At 45.7% G+C, this 22,305-nt stretch overlaps 2 protein-coding genes across 2 annotated transcripts; both read right to left on the bottom strand.

Moving 5' to 3' along the window:
• Positions 1–900: 900 nt before the first annotated feature.
• On the bottom strand, positions 901–3,766 carry LOC125541088 (3-oxoacyl-[acyl-carrier-protein] synthase I, chloroplastic-like). The gene is made up of 6 exons (XM_048704574.2): positions 2,881–3,766; positions 2,135–2,308; positions 1,905–2,018; positions 1,693–1,794; positions 1,507–1,576; positions 901–1,410 (listed from the first exon to the last, which is right to left on the bottom strand). The coding sequence occupies exons 1-6, from the start codon at positions 3,742–3,744 to the stop codon at positions 1,343–1,345; spliced, it is 1,392 nt and encodes a 463-aa protein (XP_048560531.2). The 5' UTR covers positions 3,745–3,766; the 3' UTR covers positions 901–1,342.
• A 15,802-nt stretch (positions 3,767–19,568) lies between these two features.
• LOC125541087 (glyoxylase I 4-like) lies at positions 19,569–20,759 on the bottom strand. The gene is made up of 3 exons (XM_048704573.2): positions 20,413–20,759; positions 20,176–20,287; positions 19,569–20,077 (listed from the first exon to the last, which is right to left on the bottom strand). Exons 1-3 carry the CDS (start codon positions 20,757–20,759, stop codon positions 19,832–19,834), a joined length of 705 nt encoding a protein of 234 aa, XP_048560530.2. The 3' UTR covers positions 19,569–19,831.
• Positions 20,760–22,305: the final 1,546 nt, after the last annotated feature.

Here is a 22,305-nt window from a genome sequence, read left to right as displayed (position 1 = left end):
CTGCAAACCCTCATTCTCTCACCCTCTTCGTTCCATCGATGGTCGCCATTGCTCCACTACCACCCCCCTCCCCCCAAATTCATGTCCACCTACAAGAGTACTCACCTTTGATAGCTTGCCGACATTGAGTTGAGGCAAGGGAGCCTTGGACCTGGGAAGTTGGGGAAGTTGGAAGCTGATGAAGGCAACACCTGCCTTCTGCACCCGGACGAGCTGAGTATGTATTGAGTCCTCATCGAGGGTGGGCACTTCTACTGCGAGGGTGGGACTAAGACTGTGGCGGCAGGCACTTCTGTTGCGGGAATTTTGATGCTCGTCGTGACGACCGCATCGAAAGCGGCGGTCCTTCCTGTTCGGCTTCAGCGGCTACAATTCTTCCAATTGTCAAATAGTGTATGTTTTTTAGCGACCACATATTGAAAGGCCTCTACTGTGCCAATTTTAATTTTATGAATGAAGGGCAAAATGTATAGTATGAAGTTACATGTAAGGAATGGTTGATGGAACAGAGAGTAGCAAGAGAAAGATGTGACCGACCGTTTGTTGTGGTGCTATTACAAACCATACTCATTGTATACACAAGGGATTTTTAAATGATAAGGATAGAGAAAGAGAAATGACGCACATGGTGGCCAAAACGGATGGGGCAAAATAATTAGCTTTCATGTTTATAGCTATGTGGTGAAAACTAAATATATGTTGTCCTTGATGCATTTTCAAATAGAACAATTGATGCACATATAATTTGCTTGTTCCATTGCAATGCACCACGTCAAACTTCATACATCGATATAAGCTCCAAAGGTGGATGCATTTTTGCAACAAACTTCATCATTTGAAAGCAGCCGAGATCACGTTCTGTAGAACGACATGCAGTTCAAGAAGTTAAAAATGGAACCTTAAGTGCATGAAATCTTGCACATATATGCAGTCCACGTGATCCAAAACAAAAGTCTAGATGAATGTACTTGATACAACAAGACACTGCCCTCGGAACTCACAGCTTTTGTAATTTCTCACAAGTTGCCTCCATGTTGCTTCACCTTTCTTGCCAACATAATGTCCAACATATTGGTCAAACAACACTTATTGTTGAACGCACAGTTTCCCCCCGATAAATGTCACTTTTATTAACTCAAAACATCTCATCAGGTGGTACAAGCATAAAAAGCATATACTCGTCCTCTACATCACTGGCATAAAGTCATACAAGATCATAACCATGCCTAAGACGAAATGGGTGGTGAAAAGTCTACTCGAAAGACCATACCACCATTGTGGGCTAAAACATATTCGTGGCCGCCTGCCCTAATCGCATACACCGCAATAAATAGAACACACATTAGGACTTAAATGGCGCAAATACCACCACTGAATTTTGTCCTCCGAATCCAAATGAATTGGAGATACCTGCATTTTATGTAAAGGGTAGAAAGAAATGAGTAAGGAGTGTATAGGGTGTGCCCCGTTCCATTTGTATTTTGCATTTGAATACATATTACTCACCAACGTGTACTTCATGCTGTTGCTTTACACTACGCACCGTGTTAAATTGATCAACTTCCGGCTCTGGGTTCTGTAATTTACAAAGATCCCAATTGCTAGTAACATGTAATCATACATTGCACTTGTAATGCAATTTGAACATACGTACAAAATGACATACTATTTCGAACATAAATAAGTACTTACAAATTGGTTTATAGTAGGATGCACCCATCCGGTGGTTATTGCTTTGATGGTAGCGATGGCCTCCAAACCGCCCGCTGCACCTAGGGAATGCCCTATCATTGACTAGAAAAAAAAAATAGAGGTTTCACTCATCAGAAAGAAACATACATCCAAATGAATTCCAAATGAATTGTACAAATGTCTTTGAAGCTTCCAAGATTAAAAAAATGGACCTTGGTTGCGTTCAGTTTAATCCGAGATGTGTCCTTGAAAACTTGCTTCAAAGCATTCACCTCTGCAAGATCTCCGGCGGGGGTTGAGGTTGCATGTGCATTTATGTAATTGACCTGCGGTCAAAACATTTGATTTACAATTCATGACCCAGCTTGGAAGTAATTACCAAATGGTGATCGAGATTAATACACAATTTCAAATGGTAGAAACTAAAACATATGATCGTCACCTCCTCTGGTGTGACGCCTGCGTCTTCAAGGCTCTGCCTGATGCACACCGACACGCCGCAGCCATCTGGTCTCGGATTAGTCATGTGGTAAGCGTCGCTGTTTACGGCGCCTCCCAAGTACTCCGCCAGAATCGGAGCGTCGCGTCTCATTGCATGCTCGAGGCTTTCCATGACCTGCATTTTTATTTCAAGAGGTTCGCACAGTGATCATTAGCGAATACTAAGAAGAAAAAGCAATGATGTTTGTATAATACTTATGCCCCAAAGATGCAAAATAGAATCTGGGATTCCGAATAACAAATAAAAAATATTTCATTGATCTAAGAAGAATAATCTATTGCTAAAAAAATCTGAAAAGTAGATGTATATATAGGCGTGACCAGTGTAGATCATTCTATTTGTGAGCTAACAAAAAAGATAAAAAAACTGGATCTAAAATAGTTCTACAACATTCTGCTATTATATATCCATAACTTTACCTTTTATGCCGCTTATAATTTTGCTTAGGACACACCTACATCTGCTTTAGCAAAATCGATTCAGATTTCAACTTTGACCAAATATTGACCGAACAAAAGATAAGTTCCATCTTATAAGATTATACAATTGGATTTTACATTAAATAAATATTTAATAGTATAAGATTTACAATAAATAATTTATATTATACAGTATTATTAAATTAATAGTCACAAGAGGTTTCTTCAACTTCAGAAAAAGGGGGGAGAGGGGAGTATCGAATATACCAGTATTCCGGCTCCTTCGCCCATGACAAAGCCATCGCGCTCCTTGTCCCACGGCCTCGACGCCGTGCCGGGGTCGTCGTTCCTCTGCGACAGCGCCCTGCACGCCACGAACCCGCCGAGCCCTATTGGAATGATGGCGGCTTCGGTGCCACCGGCGACCATGACGTCGGCTCGGCCCAACCGGATCTGGTCGGCGGCGCTGTGGAAGCAGTGGTTGGAGGTGGCACATGCCGTGGAGATCGAGTAGTTAGGGCCCCGGAAGCCGACGGCCGCGTCCATGGCGATCATGGCGGAGCTCGTGTTGGTGATGGCGTGCGGGATGCAGAAGGGAGATATCTTCCTGTACCCCTTGGTCACGAGGTTCTCGACGCCGTCGGAGAAGGCCGTGATGCCGCCCATGCCGGACCCGACGATCACGCCGGCACGTTCTTTGTCGACCTTCTCCATGGCGCTGGACCCGGCGGCGAGGCAGGCGGACTCGAGGGCCTTCTTGGAGGCGACGAGGGCGTAGCGGTGGCAGTCGTCGAGGCGGCGGTCGAGCTTGGCGTCGACGTAGCCCTCGGAGGAGAAGCCGCGGATCTGGGCGGCGAAGCGGGTGGGGAACCCGGAGGCGTCGAAGCGGTCGATGGCGCCGACGCCGCTCTCCCCGGCGAGGAGCCGGGCATAGTACGCGTCCACGTCGTTCCCGAACACGGACACCACGCCCATCCCCGTGATCACCACCCGCTTCCTCGGGTCGGTCTCCCGCCGAGGCGCCGACGGTGACGACGCCGAGGCGCGCACGGAGAGGCGGGATGGCCGCCGCCGCGGCTGCGCGCACCAGGGCGCGGCGGCGGCGGCATTGGGGAGAAGCAGGTTTTGCATGGCGTGCGGCTGCGGGAGGTTTTGGGACTTGGGGCCCGTCGAAGATTGCTGCTCGCCTTATTTGGGGCAACGAAACGCTAGAGAACGTGTCCGCCTATGTTTGCAGATGGCCCAACGCAACAGTGATGGGCCTCGACACGCCAGGTTCCGGGAGTTCCGGATACAACAAGAATTTCGTGACAAAGTGCCGTGTTATTTTGGGTCAGGCCAACGCTGAGCTCAAAAATCAGGGTTATATCTAGTATAAATCAAAAAAAAAAGAACATTTTTTTTCCTAAACACAGTATAATCAAAGTCGCTGACATACACGAGTATACACTCATTCGTATGAACGCACGCGCACGCACACCCTATCGCTATGAGCACCTCCGAGAGACTGAGCTGGCATAGCATCTTAAGATTTTACAAAGTCACCACACGCCTCGTGATCGATAGGAACGTCTTCTCCCGCTGAATAAACATCGTCGAAAGTCTGAAATATATCCAAGAATAATGTGAGCATCAATGTCGAGTCTAGGACTTCAACCCTGATGGTACGGGGATACCACTATCCTCCTAACCATCCAACCACGAGTTGGTTCGTAAAAAAATTGCTACTCCTGCTACAGCCACAAGGCGACGATGGCCCCTCATGAGCCATGTTTTGCCAAGATAAAAGTTGACGGGGCTGTTGCTCGGAGCTCTTTGGAAGGTTCATATTCCACCGTTTGCAGGGATGATGTAGGCACGTACTTAGCATCCTCCACATTCAAATGCTCGCGGGTAGATCTGGTGACCTTGGATGCTTTGGCGTGCCGTGAAGCCCTTTCTATTGCCTTTGATCTTTCTCTATCACATGTGATCATAGCATTGGGCTGCAAGGGTGTGGTAAATGACATCAAGAAAGGCACAGGTGGACAGTATGCAAGCATTATCAAAGAGATTATAACAACATCAAGGCAATTTGCAAGATGCTCCTTCATCTTTGAAGGACGTGATACCAATATTGAGGCACGGAGCCTCGCTAAACACGCTCTAGGACTTTCGTTTGGGACGTGTGGCTACTTAATACTCCAGACCTAAATTGTATTCCTAGGAGCCTTGTTATCGATCAGTAATAAAGAGTATGGTTAGACTAAAAGAAAGTTCGGTCGAGCAACCAACAACTTATTGGAAACACTAAAATCTGACATCTGATTTTTAGACTGTTGGAACGAACATCTCCTAGGCCATTGGATCCTGACATGAATCTTAGAGCAGGTGAGATCACCTAGTCAGCGAATTTTGCCGTTTGAAGAAACACGGTCCGCAACAAACGCCTTGATCTTCCCATGACCACTTGTCTCTTATGTCTTATCCACTTCTCTCCTCACCCCACCCCTCACTCATAAACAAACCATGCTACACTCCATCCCACCCCCTCTCCTCGCTGTGGGTACGGAGGGAAGAGCAGCCATGCGCCGACGACGGCAGAGAGGAGCTCTGTCGGACCCAACATTAGGGTGTCGCGGCGGGAGAGGAGGTGGGTTGCAGCGTCCTCGCGTGTCGTCATGGCTTGGGACTCCCGTGTTGTGCTCCAGCGGAAGCCCAAGGCCCATGAATCCCGACGGAAGCTCAAGAGCGAGAGTGGGGGAGGTGATGTCGCATGGCGCTGCGCATGTATATGGCAGGGCTTTTCTAGGTGCGGTGGAGGTCGAGCTGCGGCTGGAGATGTTTTGCGTCGTGGTGGCGCTGCTCCTACCGGCGCTGTTCTTGCAATTCCCTGTGGCCGGCACGGAGCTCCGCCTCGTCGGGCAGGGCTGTCACGCCCCGCGCGCCCTTCCATCGCCGCAGGGACCATTCCGATTCCGACGACAGCATGGACACAAACGAAGGTGCGGCCGACCACGGAGGCCACGTGTACGAGGTCACCGTCCACTACCCAGTGGAGATTTGTTTCTCGGTTTTAGTTGAACAGACGAAATATCGTCATCTTATGTAAATTAGGCTCTAACTTAAGTGATTTCGGTCGTATCTGCATGAAGTTCCTCCATTTTTTAAATCCGCTTTTAAATATTTGCGGGCATTATTGAATGGCTGGTTCCTGCATCAATGTCGGCGGATTAGTCCGCTTAGTCTGAGAACAAATACTCCTTGGAGTACTGTTTTTGTTTTGGAAGACAATGTTGGAGATACCCTTAAGAGTATAGAGTAGTGTATGCCTCCTTTGGTTTGAAGGAATTTCATAGAAATACTAGAGGATAGAATTCTTATAGGATTTTTTCCTTTAAAACCCTTTGGTTCATAGGAATAGATTCCTATTCCTACATAGGATTGGTTCCTATCCTCCACATTTCATAGGGAAAAAAAATAAACCTAGACTCGATGAAAAAATTCCTTTGGTGTCAATTAAATGACATCTCGTTTCCTATTCCTACTCATAGGATTTGAGATACATGTCATCTCATTTTCTACAAAATTCCTATTCCTACGATAATCCTATCCTATGAACCAAGCATGGAGAATACTGCAGTTTCCACAATCTCTGTGTGCGCGTGTGCTCAAGGCAAGATATTTCCCTGAGAACTCAATTATATCTGCAACATGTCCCTCAGGGGGCTCATTCACCTTTCGGAGTATAATCCATGGTCGAGACTTGTTGTGTGAGGGTCTCATTTGGAGAGTAGGGGATGGCTCCAAGATTAATATTCACCACGCCAACTGGATACCTAGGAGCGGCAGCATGCAGCCTTTGGGTGCGATGTACATACAGGGAGTGACGAGGGTGGCGGACCTATTATCACCAAATGGTACTGCGTGGAACCAGAACCGTCTGGACGAGATGTTCTCTCCCGAAGATGCAGCAGATATCAAACAAATTGTGATTGGAGGCCCAGGCATGGAGGACTTTTTAGCATGGAATTATACTAAAAATGGTGTGTTCACTGTGCGCTCAGCGTACCACCTCAGGATGGCTGTGAACAGACTGCGATCTGGACGGCCGGAGTCGTCCAGTTCGGTCAATACGCACAAGGGATTTTTGGGGCTGTGGGATACAAGTGCGCCAACCAAGGCCAAGATACACATGTGGAGAGTCATCCGCAATGGCTTGGCTGTAGGGACAGAGCTCCATCGAAGGCGAATCAAACCTGGTGTATTCTGTGTCGTTTGTGGACGTGAGGAGACGATCATGCACCGGTTTTGGTCGTGTCAACATTCAGTCCAGTTTTGGGACCAGCTGCGCTCGGAAAAGGGAGTCATGGTGGCTGCTCCACCGATCTTCACCGGCTCCCAGAGCGAGCTAACCAACTGGCTGCTTGGTTGGTTTGCTGCTGCTAATGACGACAAGAAGGAGATAATGATCCACGCATTATATGGCCTTTGGTTGGCCCGCAACGACACAAAGAATGGGAAACGTATTGATGCTCCACATGAAATTGTAGAACGAGTCTGTTTGTTTGTGAAGGAATGGAGGGAAGTCCATGTGAAGCCAGACAGTCAGACCAAACCTGCTATTATTCAGAGATGGCATGTGCCGGATGCCGGGTGGGTCAAAGCAAACGCTGATGGTGCAACATCACGGCATGGTGGAAAGGGAGGAGGCGGTGTTGTGCTCCGGGATAACAACGGAGACTTCCTCGCTAGTGCATGTCACTTTTTCCCCACGGCTGCTGACCCGGTAGTAGCAGAGATTATGGCATGCAAACGTGCTCTGTTGGTTGCGACAGAAATTAATGTTCAGAGGGTACACGTCGAGCTGGACAGTCAGGCTCTCGTACAAACTATCAACAACCCAGAGAAGAACATGTCTGCTTCAGGGCCTTGGCTAGAGGAGATCAAGACCATGCTACGTAGTTTTGTTGATTTTAGAGTCTCGTGGGTTAGACGTTCCGCAAATGTTGCCGTGCATAAATTAGCTAAGTTAGGGGTAGAAGAAGAACTATGTAAGGTTTGGTTTGGATCGCCGCCAGAATGCATTCTGGATGTAATTGCGGACGAGATTCCGAACTTCGTTTAAGAAAATAAAGCGGCGACATTTACCCTCAAAAAGAAAAAAGAACCAAAAGGTGGCATTTAAAGGAAACAAAACAGAAGATTAAAGTTGTAGTACTATTGAGAACTACGACAGCTATATGTACACTCAGAACATTTCAGACTAGGACCAGCTTAGAACCATAAAAACAGTGGACATGTGTAGCCCCAAATCGTCAACGACACATTCTCGTCACCTATTTGCTGCATGGAGCCACCGGCGGCCAAGCGCATGAGCCGGAAAGGCCGCTCTTCCTCTGACCTGCAAAACGCGAAAAGCGCGGCGACTCCGCGCTGAGCACCGAACTGCTTCGTGAGCGCCCGACCGTCGGGCAATCGAACCCTCAGCTTGCACAGTTTCTCCCCGGGCCCGGGTGCCATCTCACAGGTCGGCGGCGCCACCGCGGCCGCGGCGGTCTCGACTCTCTTCGTCGCCGTCGTTGCAGATGGATCACTGCCGCTCGATGCCGCCGTGCCCACCGGCGGCGCTTCTTGCTTGCCGCGCGGAGGCGGAGCGGCTGATGACGCAGCACGATGCTTGGTTGCTTTGGCGGGCATGACCGGCCGCCTCTCCGCGAACTTGTCGGCCACGGCGATCATGTCGTTCGGGTCGGTGGCGGCGCGCATCCTGTGCATCAGCTGCCCGGTCACCGGGTCGACCACCAGCACGTGGGGCATCATGTCGTGGGCGAGCTTGAAGTAGCACGACACCTTGCCGCCCTCGTCGAGGCCGTCCTCCCGCTCGTCCACGTCCACCTGCCAGAGCACGAAGCGCTCCCGGACGGCCTGCGCCACCAGCTCGCTGGCCCACACGTCGCGGTTCTGCTGGTGGGACGCGAACTCGCCGCTCGCCTGCACGTTCACCAGCAGCCAGCGGGACAGGCCCGCCGCGTGCGCCTTGGCGTCGTGGAACCGCCCCTTGTACGTCAGCTCGACCGGCGCCCGGAACAGCTCCGCCAGGGTCTTCTTCTTCTTCTTGCCCGCCTGATCCGTGGTGCTGCCACCTGAGGTGCACTCTTCGCCGCGGCGGCGGCGGCGAGGGTGGCCCTCGGCTGCGGGTGCTGGTGCGTCGTCGTGTTCGCTCTCCCATCCGGTAGGTCTGACTCGTGGTTGACGACGAGCGGTCGAGGACGAGGGGCCGTAGATTGTCTCGGAGCGGGCAGGGATGGGAGCGCGCACAGCAGGCTCGTCCTTTGGCACCACCGGCGCCGACGATGCGGCACCGCCGGCGAAGTAGAGATTTACGGCCTCGTCGAGCCGCCAGCTGCAGGACGCGAGGTGCTGGGCGGCGTCCGAGAGGGAGATGCAGGCCGTGACCTGCATGAACTGGCAGACGAGGGCGTCATGGTCACCCTCCATCGATCGATCTCAATCTCAATCCCTGCGCGGCTGCGGTGGCTTAGGGATCTAACAAATCTCGCCGCCGCGATTTGATAGGTTTGGGAACTCAAGTTTCGTTGGCGTGAGGATTATTGGAGCCGCCCGGAAACTTCAATTATCTCTACTCCTAATGTACTGAGTCCGTATGTCGTTCGTTCGTTCGTTCCTTCGTCCGCTCCCCTCCCCTCGCACGACCCCCTCGCTCGCCATCGATTTTTTTCATCAAACCAAAAAACTGTCGTAAGAAAACCAGGGCAATTCTTCTTTCCGGAAAAAAGCCAGCCAACACGACCCACGCTAGAAACGCCCTCCACCTCCATGCTCCTTTCGCGTTTCCCGACTGCCGCTGCCCTACCCCGTGGCGGCTAGGTTAACGCCGCCAGCTTCCTCCCTCCACGCTGAATCCACTACGCGATGTTGTCGGCTGTTCAAACTTGTCCTCCGCCGCTCTTGATCGACGACCTCCTCGTCTCCTTCGAGCCCCTTCTCCATCACGACGTGCCCGTGCTGGTCGATGCGGCATTTGGACATGTCCTCACCTTCGCCAGCCTCCGCTACACGATGCTCGCTACCACTCGCCTCCTGCAGGAATGTCTGCACCGTCGGCATAGTTCTCCTCCTCGCCGAAGGAACCTCTGGGCCGTCCTCACAATTTCGAGAGAGAACCATCAAGATGAGCAGCCATCGCCAGACTCGTTCCGTAATTTTCTTGATTTTAGGATACAGCTGTCGGATGCATATGGTCTGTGAACTTACAGTTGTGGTGGATTACTTGTTAGAATGCCTTGCTGCGTGGACCGTGGATTACATGGTTGGTGTGCTCTGTCAGGTAGTGCAGGTAGTGGCAGCAAGCAATGCGGCACCAAGCTGGACATGAAGTGCACAGACAAAGCAGAAAATATCAGAGTGATTTGTGCTCCGTACCTGGAGCTAATACTGGTATACGGTATGATTCAGCTTTCTCTTCTCTAAGATTGCAGCATCTTGGTTTGGATAGCTACTTCTCCAAATTGCAATGAAGATACACACATGTATTTTGAGCGTGAAGTCTATCTATTACAGGTTATCACGTAAACATGTTTTTTGATTTCTGCTTCAAACTGAACTATTATATCTGGAAAACATTTATGTATGACATCTCAACAACTCAACTGGAAGGGATACAAAATGTCTTGAAGAAATGTTTGGGGAGTATAGGTGAGTAGAAAATTACTAAACGCGCTAAGCAATGCCCTATTGATTTTTTTTGTTTTCGAGTTCTGCCCTCCATTAAACTGGCGAAGAGGTATATCTTAGTACTATTGAGTTGCTGGCATGCAGTTTTTTTCACAGTAGCAATGCCATGCGAACATCCTTTTTCTTTGACAGTACAACACAATGACATCTTGACTCTGACTGAACCTCGTCATTATTGTTACATGACAGCATAGATGTTGCTCAGTTACCAATTTGTTACCTGTCAAGATTTTCACATGTTGTAGTTGGTGACAGGGGATATAAAACATGTGGATATTGTTATACTTTGTAGCTGGTGGCAGGGGATATGATGAACTGACCAATTGTTTTCATGCATATTCTATCACCCGTAGTTCTTATTACAGTTACATGATCATGTGACAGCATGGCATCGGACAGCACGGCCTTCACCTTAATGCACCCCAAAGGTGATCATCGCCGAAGCACACCAAGGGTGAGCCATAACTATACCGCTGACCCACCGGCGGGGTGAGGACAAATTGCATAGTATCATGTTTTTTCAGTTAAAAACCTGAGAACAGAAAGACATATGTAACACAGTATGTAAAATTTGTAAAGTTCATATGAAAATAGCTGAGATCAAGTTAGGTAAGCACATTCTTGCAAGCGATGTATTTTCTCACTTACGAGAATTACAAGTTGCATATATAATATACTGTAGTAATGTATATTCATGCACTCTCATTTTTGCTGAACAATTCATGATCAATACTGGATTTTTTTAAAAGGAAGCCACTTCAACTTAGTTTGAGCTCTCATGTTGTCGAATGAATCAGCAAGTATGTTTTCTGTGGCCTTCATAAATTGACACAATGTTTCTGATTTCCAACCTAACAAAATTATATGTTTCGTCCAATCAGGTTTTTTACCCCAATATGTAATCGGCTTAGGTGACAATAGTATCTTTATTGTTCTTCTCATGACCATTTCCTTTCTCAGACTGCTGGTCTACGATCTTCTTCTTCCTCCAGATTTCAATGATGACTCGAATCCCTCTAGGAGTTGAGTGAGATAATCCATTTTGTTTTTATGCCAAGAGGTATGAATTAGAAGGACCGGTTGCTATGTTCATGACATCACTCTAGAGTTGGACCAATTTCGGGTCTTCGTGGCAGGGAAGATGATGGAAGCTACCATTCCAAGGTGGCAATGAACCGGTGCAGAACTAAAGAACACGTCGGCTGGCTTTATGAAGCTTGAAGCTCCATGCATAAAATTTCTGTATGCTGAAGTTCTTTCCTAGCACGGGGGTAGCATGTTTTGAATTTACTTGTTGTTTAGCTATGTTTCAGTATATGAACGGTTATCCTTAGTAAACCATGCTTTTAGCACTTTATTTTTAGTTCTTGCACATCTCGTTGTTGCCCTGTTGGTGTGCTTCGGCGATGATGTCGTTGTCATCTCGAATGTTTGGGGCTATAAAACGTATCAATGCCACACCTTGGTCTCATTTTTCAGGAGGAACTGGGCTGTGGCCTTTTGCTCCAATAAGAAGCGGGTGAGAGTGAAAACTTGCCACTATGCATGAAAACCAATTCTGTCAAGTTCAAGACACATTCTTGATTAGAACAATTTGGTGTCAATAATTGTTTTCTCCGGTGGCAATGCTGGTTTATCCATGCAATATAATCAAATATTTATATTTCAGCTAGACTTTTTTATTAGGTTTTAGATGGTTTTCCCAGTACCTCAAACATCTCGAATGTTATCTATTTAGGTTCTCGTATTTAGGGCTTGTTTGGTTCCAATAAGTCACCTGACTTATAAGTCAGGTGACTTAAAACCAGTGACTTATAAGTCACACCTGTTTGGTTGCCATCTGACTTATAAGTCACCTGAGCACATCTTCTCACCTTGTTTTTTTATGTAAAGGTGGTGGGACCCATGCAAAAGGGGGTGACTTATAAGTTTTAAGTTGGGGTGAAGCAACTTATGACTTATAAGTTGGGGTGACTTATAAGTTTGGTCCGTTTGGCAAAATAAATCACTTTTTACACTTTTCGACTTATAAGTTGGTGACTTATTTGGAACCAAACAGGGCCTTAGCTCACGGCTCCAACTTTTGTTGAAGGGAAACTCAAGGTTCCAACTTGATATGCCCTCTCATTCATTTGGTTTATTGGATCATAAAATTGGTAAATTTGGTAACCTAAAAGCAGTTTTTGGTATATTAGATAGAAAGTGAGGAGAATAAATTTGTATTCAAGGTTCCAACTTGATATGCCCTCTCTTTCATTTGGTTTATTGGAGCATATAATTGGTAAATTTGGTGACCTAAAAGTAGTTTTAGGTTTATCGCTTAAGTGCTTTGGGTGAAAATTTCTGTTCATAGCTTTATTTTTACATAGCAATGTATGAGTGTGACGACGACGTGCTATAGCCCGGGATGAAGGGTGGGTCCAGTATGGAACCAGGAGGTACTATCACTAAGATAGGAAGGCGGTTGTCGCCCTTGTTTTTTGCTGATGGCTTGCTATTGTGGTGTTGATCACTAGCTCACTTAGAACACGAGTTAGTGGATATTGTGATAAGAGTAAGGGTTCAGAGTGAGCGGGATGGGAATTGGGCTTGTCTGTTCAGTTATGGTTGTCTAAGCGAAATAATTCCCATACTTTAGAAAATGTGACAAATTGCATTTCATTAGAGATGGCTTTGCCGTAAATTGCATGAGCGGGTGGTTCATATTCTTTTTCATCAAGTCATGCAATTTTTTTGGTTAGAATAGAAGGGTAAATGCATTGGTTGGTTGCTTTAAAAGTTAATAACGGACACGGTGGTGTATGAGTTGCATGCCCAACAACAAACATCAAATTTTTGCTTGGTGATAATGCAAGACATTCAATTTGGGAGGTGTCATGGGCGGCGCACGCCTTGCCCCCCTTGATTTTGGGAAGAGCGTTGAACACCCGTTTGATGTCTAAACAGCCCAGAGAAGAGGGCGAAATGAGGTTGAACTTTAGAGACAATCTTAATTATTTATTTGAATCATTTATATGCATTGTAGCCTGTAGCAACGCACGGGCGTTCTACTAGTCTATATATAGGCCGCGTTCTCTTTTTTTTCTGAGTTGAGGCCGAGTTCTTTTCTGTAAGGAAACATCTATCTATCTATATACGGAACTCGATTTCCAGCCGTTCCGTTTCCGAGAGTGGTTCTTACACCGAGCTCGGCGTGTGCTTTCGTTACGCCCTCACAAAAAACATAACAAAATGTTTCAAAAAAACCTGAAAAAAATATATATAGAAATGATTATGAACGAATGTTATAGATGCTTGCAAAGTTGATGGTCAGATGACATCTGGTGAGATATGCACTTTATTTTTACAATTTCTGCTCAAACAACACACATATATTTTGAGTAATCTTGTTCTTTTTTGTACAAAACTTCTCGAATGTTATCTAATCACCAAACTTTGCAAGCATCTATAACATTTGTCCATAATTATTCTCACAAAGTTTTAGAATTTTTTTTAAATGTTTTGCTACTCGCGTGGGTGTATCGGGGTGAACCGAGCTGGGGTTCACCCACTACTCTCGCTTTCCTCAAAACTTTGTCCTCAAACTTTCTCGCTAATTACGAAAGAAATGCCATCATGCATATAAAAAGGTGTGATGGATGTGCCTAAAATGAGGACTCTAGTACCTCGCGTTCGATCGCCAGGGAGAAGGGTTGGGCGATAGAAACTGATCACCAGGGACGTCCCGGCGACCGTTCCGGTCGTTCGCCAGGGCGACTCTCGACTAACCCAAGAGGCCCCGTTAAATTTTCTAACTGCGACGTTATATTTTAAAACAAAAATAGGCTGAGTAATCTATATTTTTTTCTTGCCATGCTAAACTTTAAAACTGCCGTCCTCTAGATAAGAAAAATGTCATAAACTTATGCATCCACTTCATCGGATGATCCAACGCAAAAAGTATGATATTTCTATTCTCTAGCGCTTGTCATATAGAAAAGGTATCTAGCTCGTCCCTTTAGCGCTCGTAAAAGAAATCATTCTTGTACGAGAAGGCAACAACCATTTCATTTCTTTAACCCGGATTGCATTATTTAATTGATTTACTACATCGTGTACTATGTATTGGTTCGCGGATGCATTGCTTGAAGGAAGGAAGCAGCTTTAGAGGAGGGATGCCACCATCCTCTAGATAAAACATGCCGTGAGCAAAAAAAGCACAAATTTATATAACACGATGCTCTGAAAGTTTGTAAATTGGCGTGCTACTTTATAAAACTGTCATCCTCTAGATAAAATGTTTTATCTGGATAAGCACCAAAAATAAACTGGAATGCCATAAAAAAAATCATCCCTTCAACATTAAAAACAATGCATTTCTCATAAAACTGCCATGCCATTAAAAATAAACAATGCCATGCTCTTAACAAAAATGCCATGAAAAAATAAATGCATTTCTTATTAAAAAATGTCATTTCGATGTAAGTTTTTTGGCCATGCCAGTAAAGAAATAAAAAATGGTATCCAACTGATAATAAAAATACCATGTCAACAATTGAAAAATGTCATGCTCTATATAATAAAACTACATCCTTTTAATAATTAAACTGCCATCCTCCTAATAATAAAAATAGCATGTCAACTATAATGAAAAATGACATGCTCTATATAAGAAAAATGCCATTCTGTTAAATAATCAAACTGCCATCCTCCTAATAATAAAAATGCCATGTCCACAGGTAAGGAAAATGACAGTCTCAAAATAATGAAGAAGTACCACGTGACCTATAATAAAAGTGACATGATATCTACAATAATAAAAAATAATAAAAACACCATGGTACCTATAAAAATGCACATGGCAAGTTAAAAAAAAGTACCCTCTAAAATAGGAATTTTTGTTCTTTCAAAAATGTAAAAATTCAGATTTTCGGGATTTTTAAAATGAAGAATCAAAGTTAACTTTAAAAACATGTACTAGTGTCTGTCCCATATGTTCACAACCCCCCCCCCCCCCCCCCCCCCACTTAGTCTAATGGCACAACGTGTAAATATTGGCTACACATTTTTTGAAAAAAAAAACAAAGAGCGTTCGTCGGGAATTAGCTGACAGCGAACGACTTCAACAATCCTATATGGCCAGGGGTCTGCTCCAAGATCCGTGCTATGGTCGATAAAACGTTTGCCAGGGTTGCCCTCCCGGGGAGGGTTTGTCGGTTTCTATTTTCCTAAAATAATCTAGTACTTCAACACTTTTATTTTTTCTCAGCACGCACATGCCATCTCACCAATTATTTATTTTCCTTTTGTGATAAAAACATATCATTTTTTTCATTTTCTTCCTTTCTTTTCAGTCATCAATATCAACATGATTATCACAACAGCTATTCCAACACCACCCTCTCATATTGCTCCACGTCACCTCATGTAAGTGAGGTTTTTTTATATGATCATACGGGAGTGATCAATACATAATCGACACACACACATAATTTACCCAGCGCTTCTTGTTCCCACTAATGGTTCCTACTTTCTTGCTTCCACTAACCTTGTAGCTAAACCGATGGATGAGCAACGCCTCCACAAGGTGAATGTTGATTCAGAAGCAACCATGTATTGCTAGAGATAGGGAATTTGATAATTCTAGGGGTATCATATTCGGTTGCACTAGAGGCAACGGAACAACCACCCACACTAGTAGGCTTGCAACACGTGTTGGATCTCTATCCAAAGGACTCACTCGGACGATAAATCTGGTGAAGATAAGGCAAGGATGAAAACGATGTATGCCAAACATTGAGGACCGATAAAATTTGAAGATGCAAATATGGATGAGTGTTTGTGTCATGCTATGAGCCAATGCTCGTGGCTAAAGGATACATGCAAGAACGTGTGTACTTTCAAGAATTGTTCACTCCAATTGCAAGGATTGAAACAATGAGATTATTTATCGCCCTCAAGGATCAAGAATTTTAGGGGCTACATCACATGGATGTAAAATACGTTTTGAATGGGGTGTTAAAAGGACAAGAGTAGAAGTTTATGAAGCTACACAAGTCATTGTGCGGGTTACGACAAGGCCATCAGGAACGGAACATCAAGCATGACCGTAGATTGATTTCTCCCAGGTTTGAGAAAAGTCCACTCAAGCATAAGCAAAGTAAAGATATGGATCATCTCTTAGTTGACATATATTGATAGCATGCGCATATGAAGAGGCGATTGCAAGATTCAAACTACAAATGAAGAACCTATTCAAGATGAGTGATCTAATGCTATTGAGTTATTACAGTGGGACCGAGGTATAAAAAAAACCCGAGGGGTTCACACTATGCTATGAGGCATACGCAAAGAAGATACTTGGAAGTTGCAACATGTAAGATTGCAATCCATGGCCGTATTCATTCTTTGATGTCGTCATTGCAAGAGCCGGTAACCAAGGAGTTCTGAGGTAAATCTCACGTTCTGTCGAGTTACTGCCTCTGAACGCTAACTGCGACCTCAAGATCTACCACTTTGGTCTTGCGCGGCTATCGTCGAAGACTGACATGATGATGGAGTACATGGTTACCTGGTGGTACCGGCCCCGGTGCTTCCGCTCAACTCCACCAACTACTCTGGTACCATCAACATTTGATTCATTGGCTGCATCTCTGTGGAGCTTATCAACCACGACACTCTCTTCCCAAGGAGGGACCACGATGACATGCGCTTCATTCGGACGCTAGGCGGTACATGAGGCACCTGCTCTAGTTCCCTTCATGGGACAATTCTCGAATGTGCTCTAGTTCCTTTCATGAGACGATTCTCGAAGGTGCAGTCCGCCGCACTTGACCTCCTCGAGAGGATTCTCACCTTCAACCCGTTGCAGAGGATCACATGTGCCTTGTACGTTTGTGCCAATCTTCTTTGATCTTCGCGTGTAATTTTTGTAGTACCGCACTGCCAGGGGCAGATCTATGTGTGTGTATAATGGGGTTCGTGCCCCCTCCCCCAGCCTAGGACCAATCGCTAAAGGAAAAAAATTGAAGGGACATAGTTAGAATAAAATATTCTTATTACCTAGCACCCCCTCCCGCCCCAACCTTCATTCTTTGCCTTTTGCCCCTTGACATACCGGTCAAGCTCAAGCACTGCGCACTGCACACAATGTTGTTATTTCTCGAGCGTCGTGTTTTGTTGACTGACTTTGTACAACCAGTGTTGGAGCCAGTGTGTTGGCTATAGATGCAATTTGCTGCAACTTTGACCCTATTTCTAAGATTATAGTATGTAGACATGTGCTCCCTTTTGTTTTTAGAAAAACCACATGTTTTGCCCAGTAAATTAAGAAAAGATCTTTTCCTACCTTGGGAGCTTCTTTGAGAGGATGCTCACCTTCAACCCGCATAGTGAGTCACATACGCATAGTACATTCATGTCAATATGCTTCAGTCTCCTTTGATTTTCACGTGTAAATTCCATAGTACCGTTGAAAGGAGCTATGTGTATATCTGAGGGGCCCATGCCCCCTCCCTCCCCAGCCCAGGACAAAATCACTTAACGAATATTTTTTAGAGGGACATAATTAGAAGGAAATATTCTCATTAGCTACCTCCCCCAACATTTGTACTTTGCGCTTTGCCCCCTTGGCATCCCAGTCACTGCTCATGCAATGTTGTTGTTGTTCAAGCGTCGTGCTTTATGGACCAGTGTTGGGGCCAGTGCTGCTTATAGATGCAATCTATTGCTAGTTTGACCCTTATTTTGAAGATTAATGTATGTACACATGTGCTTCCTTTTTAGACAAAAACCATGTGTTATGCCCACTAAATCAAGAAAAAAAATCTTTGCCTCTTTGGAGCTACCTATTGTTGATGAAAGGACTATGCATGTAATGCGGAATCACACTTTTTCAAAGACGTCATCTGTTTTGACAACAAACATAAAATGAACATATCTGATGCAGCAACTGAAAGGCTAGATTTACATGTCAATAAGTTGTACTACCCCGTTTTGGTTTATTGGTCTTCATTGTATTCTGTGTAAAATTTGATCATAAATTTAACTAACAAAATGTTCATGCATGTCATAAAAAAATTGTATCATTGAAAACTATGTTTAAATATGAATCCAACGATATAGTTTTTATTGACATGCACTAATATTTTGTCAGTTAAATCTTTGATCAAAATTTAACACAAATTACAATGATGATCAATAAATCAGGACGAAGATAGTACTCCCAATGCCAGATGATGATAATCCCAAAGAATCGGACTCTAGACGGATCATAGTAAGAGTAAGAGTCTGATCATAGTAGAAGTAACTTAGAAATAACATAATGAATAAATTTGCTTATGTAGCGGGTAGTCAATGAGGAGAAAGGTGTTTGTAGTAACATAAATATGTTACCGTCACATAGCACTTTTGAAGATAAAATGAGACGAGCTAATTAATACGATCACATATGACACTATCTTAAAAATAATAACATAGATTAGTGTCACACTAGTGTTACTCATTATGAATAGTCTTAGGCTAATTCCTATGACATGCCTTTGATAAATTGGGTCCATACATTCCGACTATTCTTATCCATGCCGGGAAATTTCTGTGATGCTACAACAATTTATTTAATTATGCTCTTCTCCTGCTTTGGTCTTTTTGTATTTACATTTTTATTTGTTTTCTTAAGTTCCTCCACATCTTGGTTTGCTCATGAAGGTTACAATTGGTCATGCCCTAACAATTTTTTTGCATACCATACTTTTCGTATGTGGCTTTGGCTAGAATTTTGTTCTGAATATCTAATGATCTTCATGCCAAGATGTGGGGATTGCAAGGTTATTGTTACATCTATGATTTTCTTTGTAATTATTTTGGCAGCAATCTTAGTGTCTTGATTGTTCTTTTCACCTTAGTGTCTATTTTGATATTTTGGTTTTTGATATGCCGCAGAGCAAGTAAATCGTTCATCTCAGATTGTGTACTACATCAAGATGAAATAATTTCTGTCATGCATTCTATCTCTAACCCCAAAACACATGTTGGATAGATCTTATTGGCACGATTTCAAAACATAAAAAGAAAATGATATGTCATGTCACAAGATGGTCAATTTAGTCATTGTAAATGCAAAGATTTGTCTGAGATTTTAGTGGGTGAACGCAAACCATAGAGCAAGTAATTTCTTCGTGATCCTAAAGTAAAATAACCAGAGAGCAGAATTTTTTCCTGGAGCACTGTGAAAGCTCTCGTAGCATAATATTTTTATTTTTTATTTTTTTCACGGAAAAGCATGATATTTTTTTTGTGCTAAGCGGAACCAAACACTGGCCAGCAAAAAATCAGGGTGCAGCTACCAGCTGATTGGGAAGCACACACGGCGCAACATAGAGTAAAGAGAAACTTGGCACTAGCCAAAATTTAAACGCAACAGCAGTTCGTTACACCACTACCACTAGCTAACTTGCTTAGCTACGCACGCGCGCGCAAGCCCCGTGCTACGTCTGGCTTGGTGCTACTCGTCGGCGCCGTCCATCCGGAGCGGCGGGTTGTGGCGGTCGCGCGGCAGCCTGAGGCGGCCGAGCGCGCCGGCGGGGACGAGCTCGAGGTTCTCGCAGTTGCAGATCTCGATCATGAAGCCATCGGGGTCCTTGAAGAAGAGCTGGTCGATCGGCGAACCCTCCTCCTCGTTGATAGTCCTCTTCACGTACCTGATCCCCATCTCTTTCAGCCTCCTCTCCATCGCGCCCATGTCCTCGCACTGCACACCAAGACGATCCAAAAGCTTAATTACTATTCACCGCATGCTGCGCAACTGACGTGACTCTGAACCTTAGCAAACATACATAGTATAATTACCTGGAACGAGATGTGGTTGTCCATGGGGTCGAGCTCGCCGGGGTTGACGTCGGCGGCCCGTCGCGCGTCGTCTCTCTGGACGAGATGGATCCCGATGCCGTAGTTGAACAGCCTGATCAAACACCAACGTTTACGTGACGCACAAAGTTTCAAACATCACGGCGCCATGCCATGCAAGAAGCCATTTTCTCTTACGTACGTATTTTCTTAGCAGTTAACACGTCATGGTGCACGTACCAGGCGCCGGAGAAGTCGAGCGCGGGAGGGCGGTGGATGAGGACGAAGCCGAGCGCCTTGACGTAGAACCGGACGGAGGCGTCGACGGACTTGCAGAGGCGCGAGATGTGGTTCAGCGCCATCAGCGGCATCGGCGGCACGTCCTCGTACAGCTTCTCGATCGCCGCCGGGTCGACGCCGGCGTTCACGTCCGCCCCCGCGCCCTTGCACTCTTCTCCCATCTTGCCCCGCGAGTTTCTTGACGACGTCCTAGAAGCGAGCGAGCGAGCGAGCGATGGAGGCGGAGGGTGTGCGCGCGGCGTTTTAACCCGAGCACCGAGCTTCGGGTCATGCATGGCGCCAGCCATACGCGTCGTGTTGAGGCGGCAACACGTAGCTCCGTGTGGTTTTGCGTGCGCGCACGGGCTGCTCGGCACGAGTGCGGCTCAGGCTGATGTGTCGACGGCGAGGGTTGCCACGGTGGCCTCGGGACTCGTTTGTTGCGTCAGGTCGGCACCGTGCGGCACGCCGGGACCATGCCATGATGCCTCTGCCCGGTGATGGAGTACGAAGTCCTTGGACCATCTGAGCGGTGAGGCAGTGACATGGGATGCAGAGCGGCGCCCGATCCGACCCGCTTCCAAGTGAAAGTATATCATGTCTGTTATAATTTTCCGGTTCAGAACTTCAGATCTGTCGATTTTGCGGGCTTATGCGGGATGCCCGCTTGCATCCTGAGGTCCAAGCGTCTGAGAGGGCGGCTGGATAAACCGGATTTATTTTTTGAGCTAAAGATAGACTGGATTTTTTCTAGGGTTTAATCAAAGTTTATTCATCAAAAACCACAGAATGTGGGATACAATTTAGATCATGGGTTGACTATATCACACGTGGCGTTTTATGAGAGAATTTGGGTAAACTATGTGCTTCACGATGTTCATAGATAAAAGTACAAGTAAGGACGCATTAAGTTTTATCTTCTTGATAATGGCTCCGTAGTCTCCTCTAGCTCCCTTGTTGATGTCACCAACAGCTCGTTTCGAATCTGATGAGATAACAAGCTGTTCTACTTGTACCTGTAAGTCTGCTGCTAAGGCAAGCGCCTCTCTGCATGCGATGACTTCAAGAGTCGATGGATCAGAAACACCGTTGATAACTAGAGCTGAACTACCCAAGTAGTTACCGTCTCTGTCCCGACACACTGCCGCTGCTGTTCCTCTTCTTCCAAACCGCACCCTGGCATCTACATGGATTTTACAGTAACCAGCTGGTGAAGCTTTTGGTCGCTGTATGTTCGGCCCCCTTGCAGCCGGCTCCCGATTAGCATCAGGACTTGCTTCCTCTTTCACCATAGCCAGCTCCTGGATGAAACGATTCACGAAAGAGTAAATAGCATGAGGGCTTTTGAACACGCCTTCATGGATAGCTTTTGGTCTAACCGCCCAGATTGCTCATAGTGTCACAACAAGCTTCACAAAAAGCTCATGAGTAAGTGATTGCATGTGTGTGAAAAGCCATTGCTTCGCATTAGGTTCTGTGCTGTGTTGATACAATTGTCTCTCCCAGTTCCTCATCCACTAGTACCCACATGCATCTCGACATCGTGCAGTCTACGAGCGAGTGCCGCCAAGAGTCCGGTGCTCCGCAAATGCCGCAAGAGCTCGAATCTGCCATGTGCCTGTGCGCCGGGACATCATTTGTCGGAATTAAATGCTGTGACAAATGCCACAAGAACATCCGAACTTTGCCTTTTCCATAGCGTTTCCCACTCATTTTCCTCCTTGGCCGAGTCAGATGGGCCTGCTAAAGATAGACCGGATAGGAGGCCAGAGTCACACGAGGGCAATTAGTTAACAAGCGCTTTTTCGGGAACCTTGCAACAATCAGGGCCACTTGGCGCGCTCTTAGCCATTT

The sequence above is a fragment of the Triticum urartu genome, chromosome 2A (genome assembly GCF_056163025.1).
Source record: "Triticum urartu cultivar PI428250 chromosome 2A, HENAU_Tu73, whole genome shotgun sequence".
Lineage (NCBI taxonomy): Eukaryota > Viridiplantae > Streptophyta > Magnoliopsida > Poales > Poaceae > Triticum > Triticum urartu.
Note: the sequence above shows the minus strand (reverse complement) of the source record. Positions and strands in the feature narration are given on the sequence as shown.

Excerpts from the sequence above, each read along its gene's own strand:
- LOC125541088 (XM_048704574.2), bottom strand. The coding sequence starts at position 3,744 with ATGCAAAACCTGCTTCTCCCCAATGCCGCCGCCGCCGCGCCCTGGTGC. Across the intron at positions 2,309-2,880 it reads GCGAAGGAGCCGGAATACTG|GTCATGGAAAGCCTCGAGCA; the intron begins GTATATTCGATA and ends ATAAAAATGCAG. Across the intron at positions 1,795-1,904 it reads TTAAACTGAACGCAACCAAG|TCAATGATAGGGCATTCCCT; the intron begins GTCCATTTTTTT and ends TTTTTTTTCTAG.
- LOC125541087 (XM_048704573.2), bottom strand. The coding sequence starts at position 20,759 with ATGGCTGGCGCCATGCATGACCCGAAGCTCGGTGCTCGGGTTAAAACG. Across the intron at positions 20,288-20,412 it reads CTCGACTTCTCCGGCGCCTG|GCTGTTCAACTACGGCATCG; the intron begins GTACGTGCACCA and ends GTGTTTGATCAG. Across the intron at positions 20,078-20,175 it reads ACAACCACATCTCGTTCCAG|TGCGAGGACATGGGCGCGAT; the intron begins GTAATTATACTA and ends CTTGGTGTGCAG.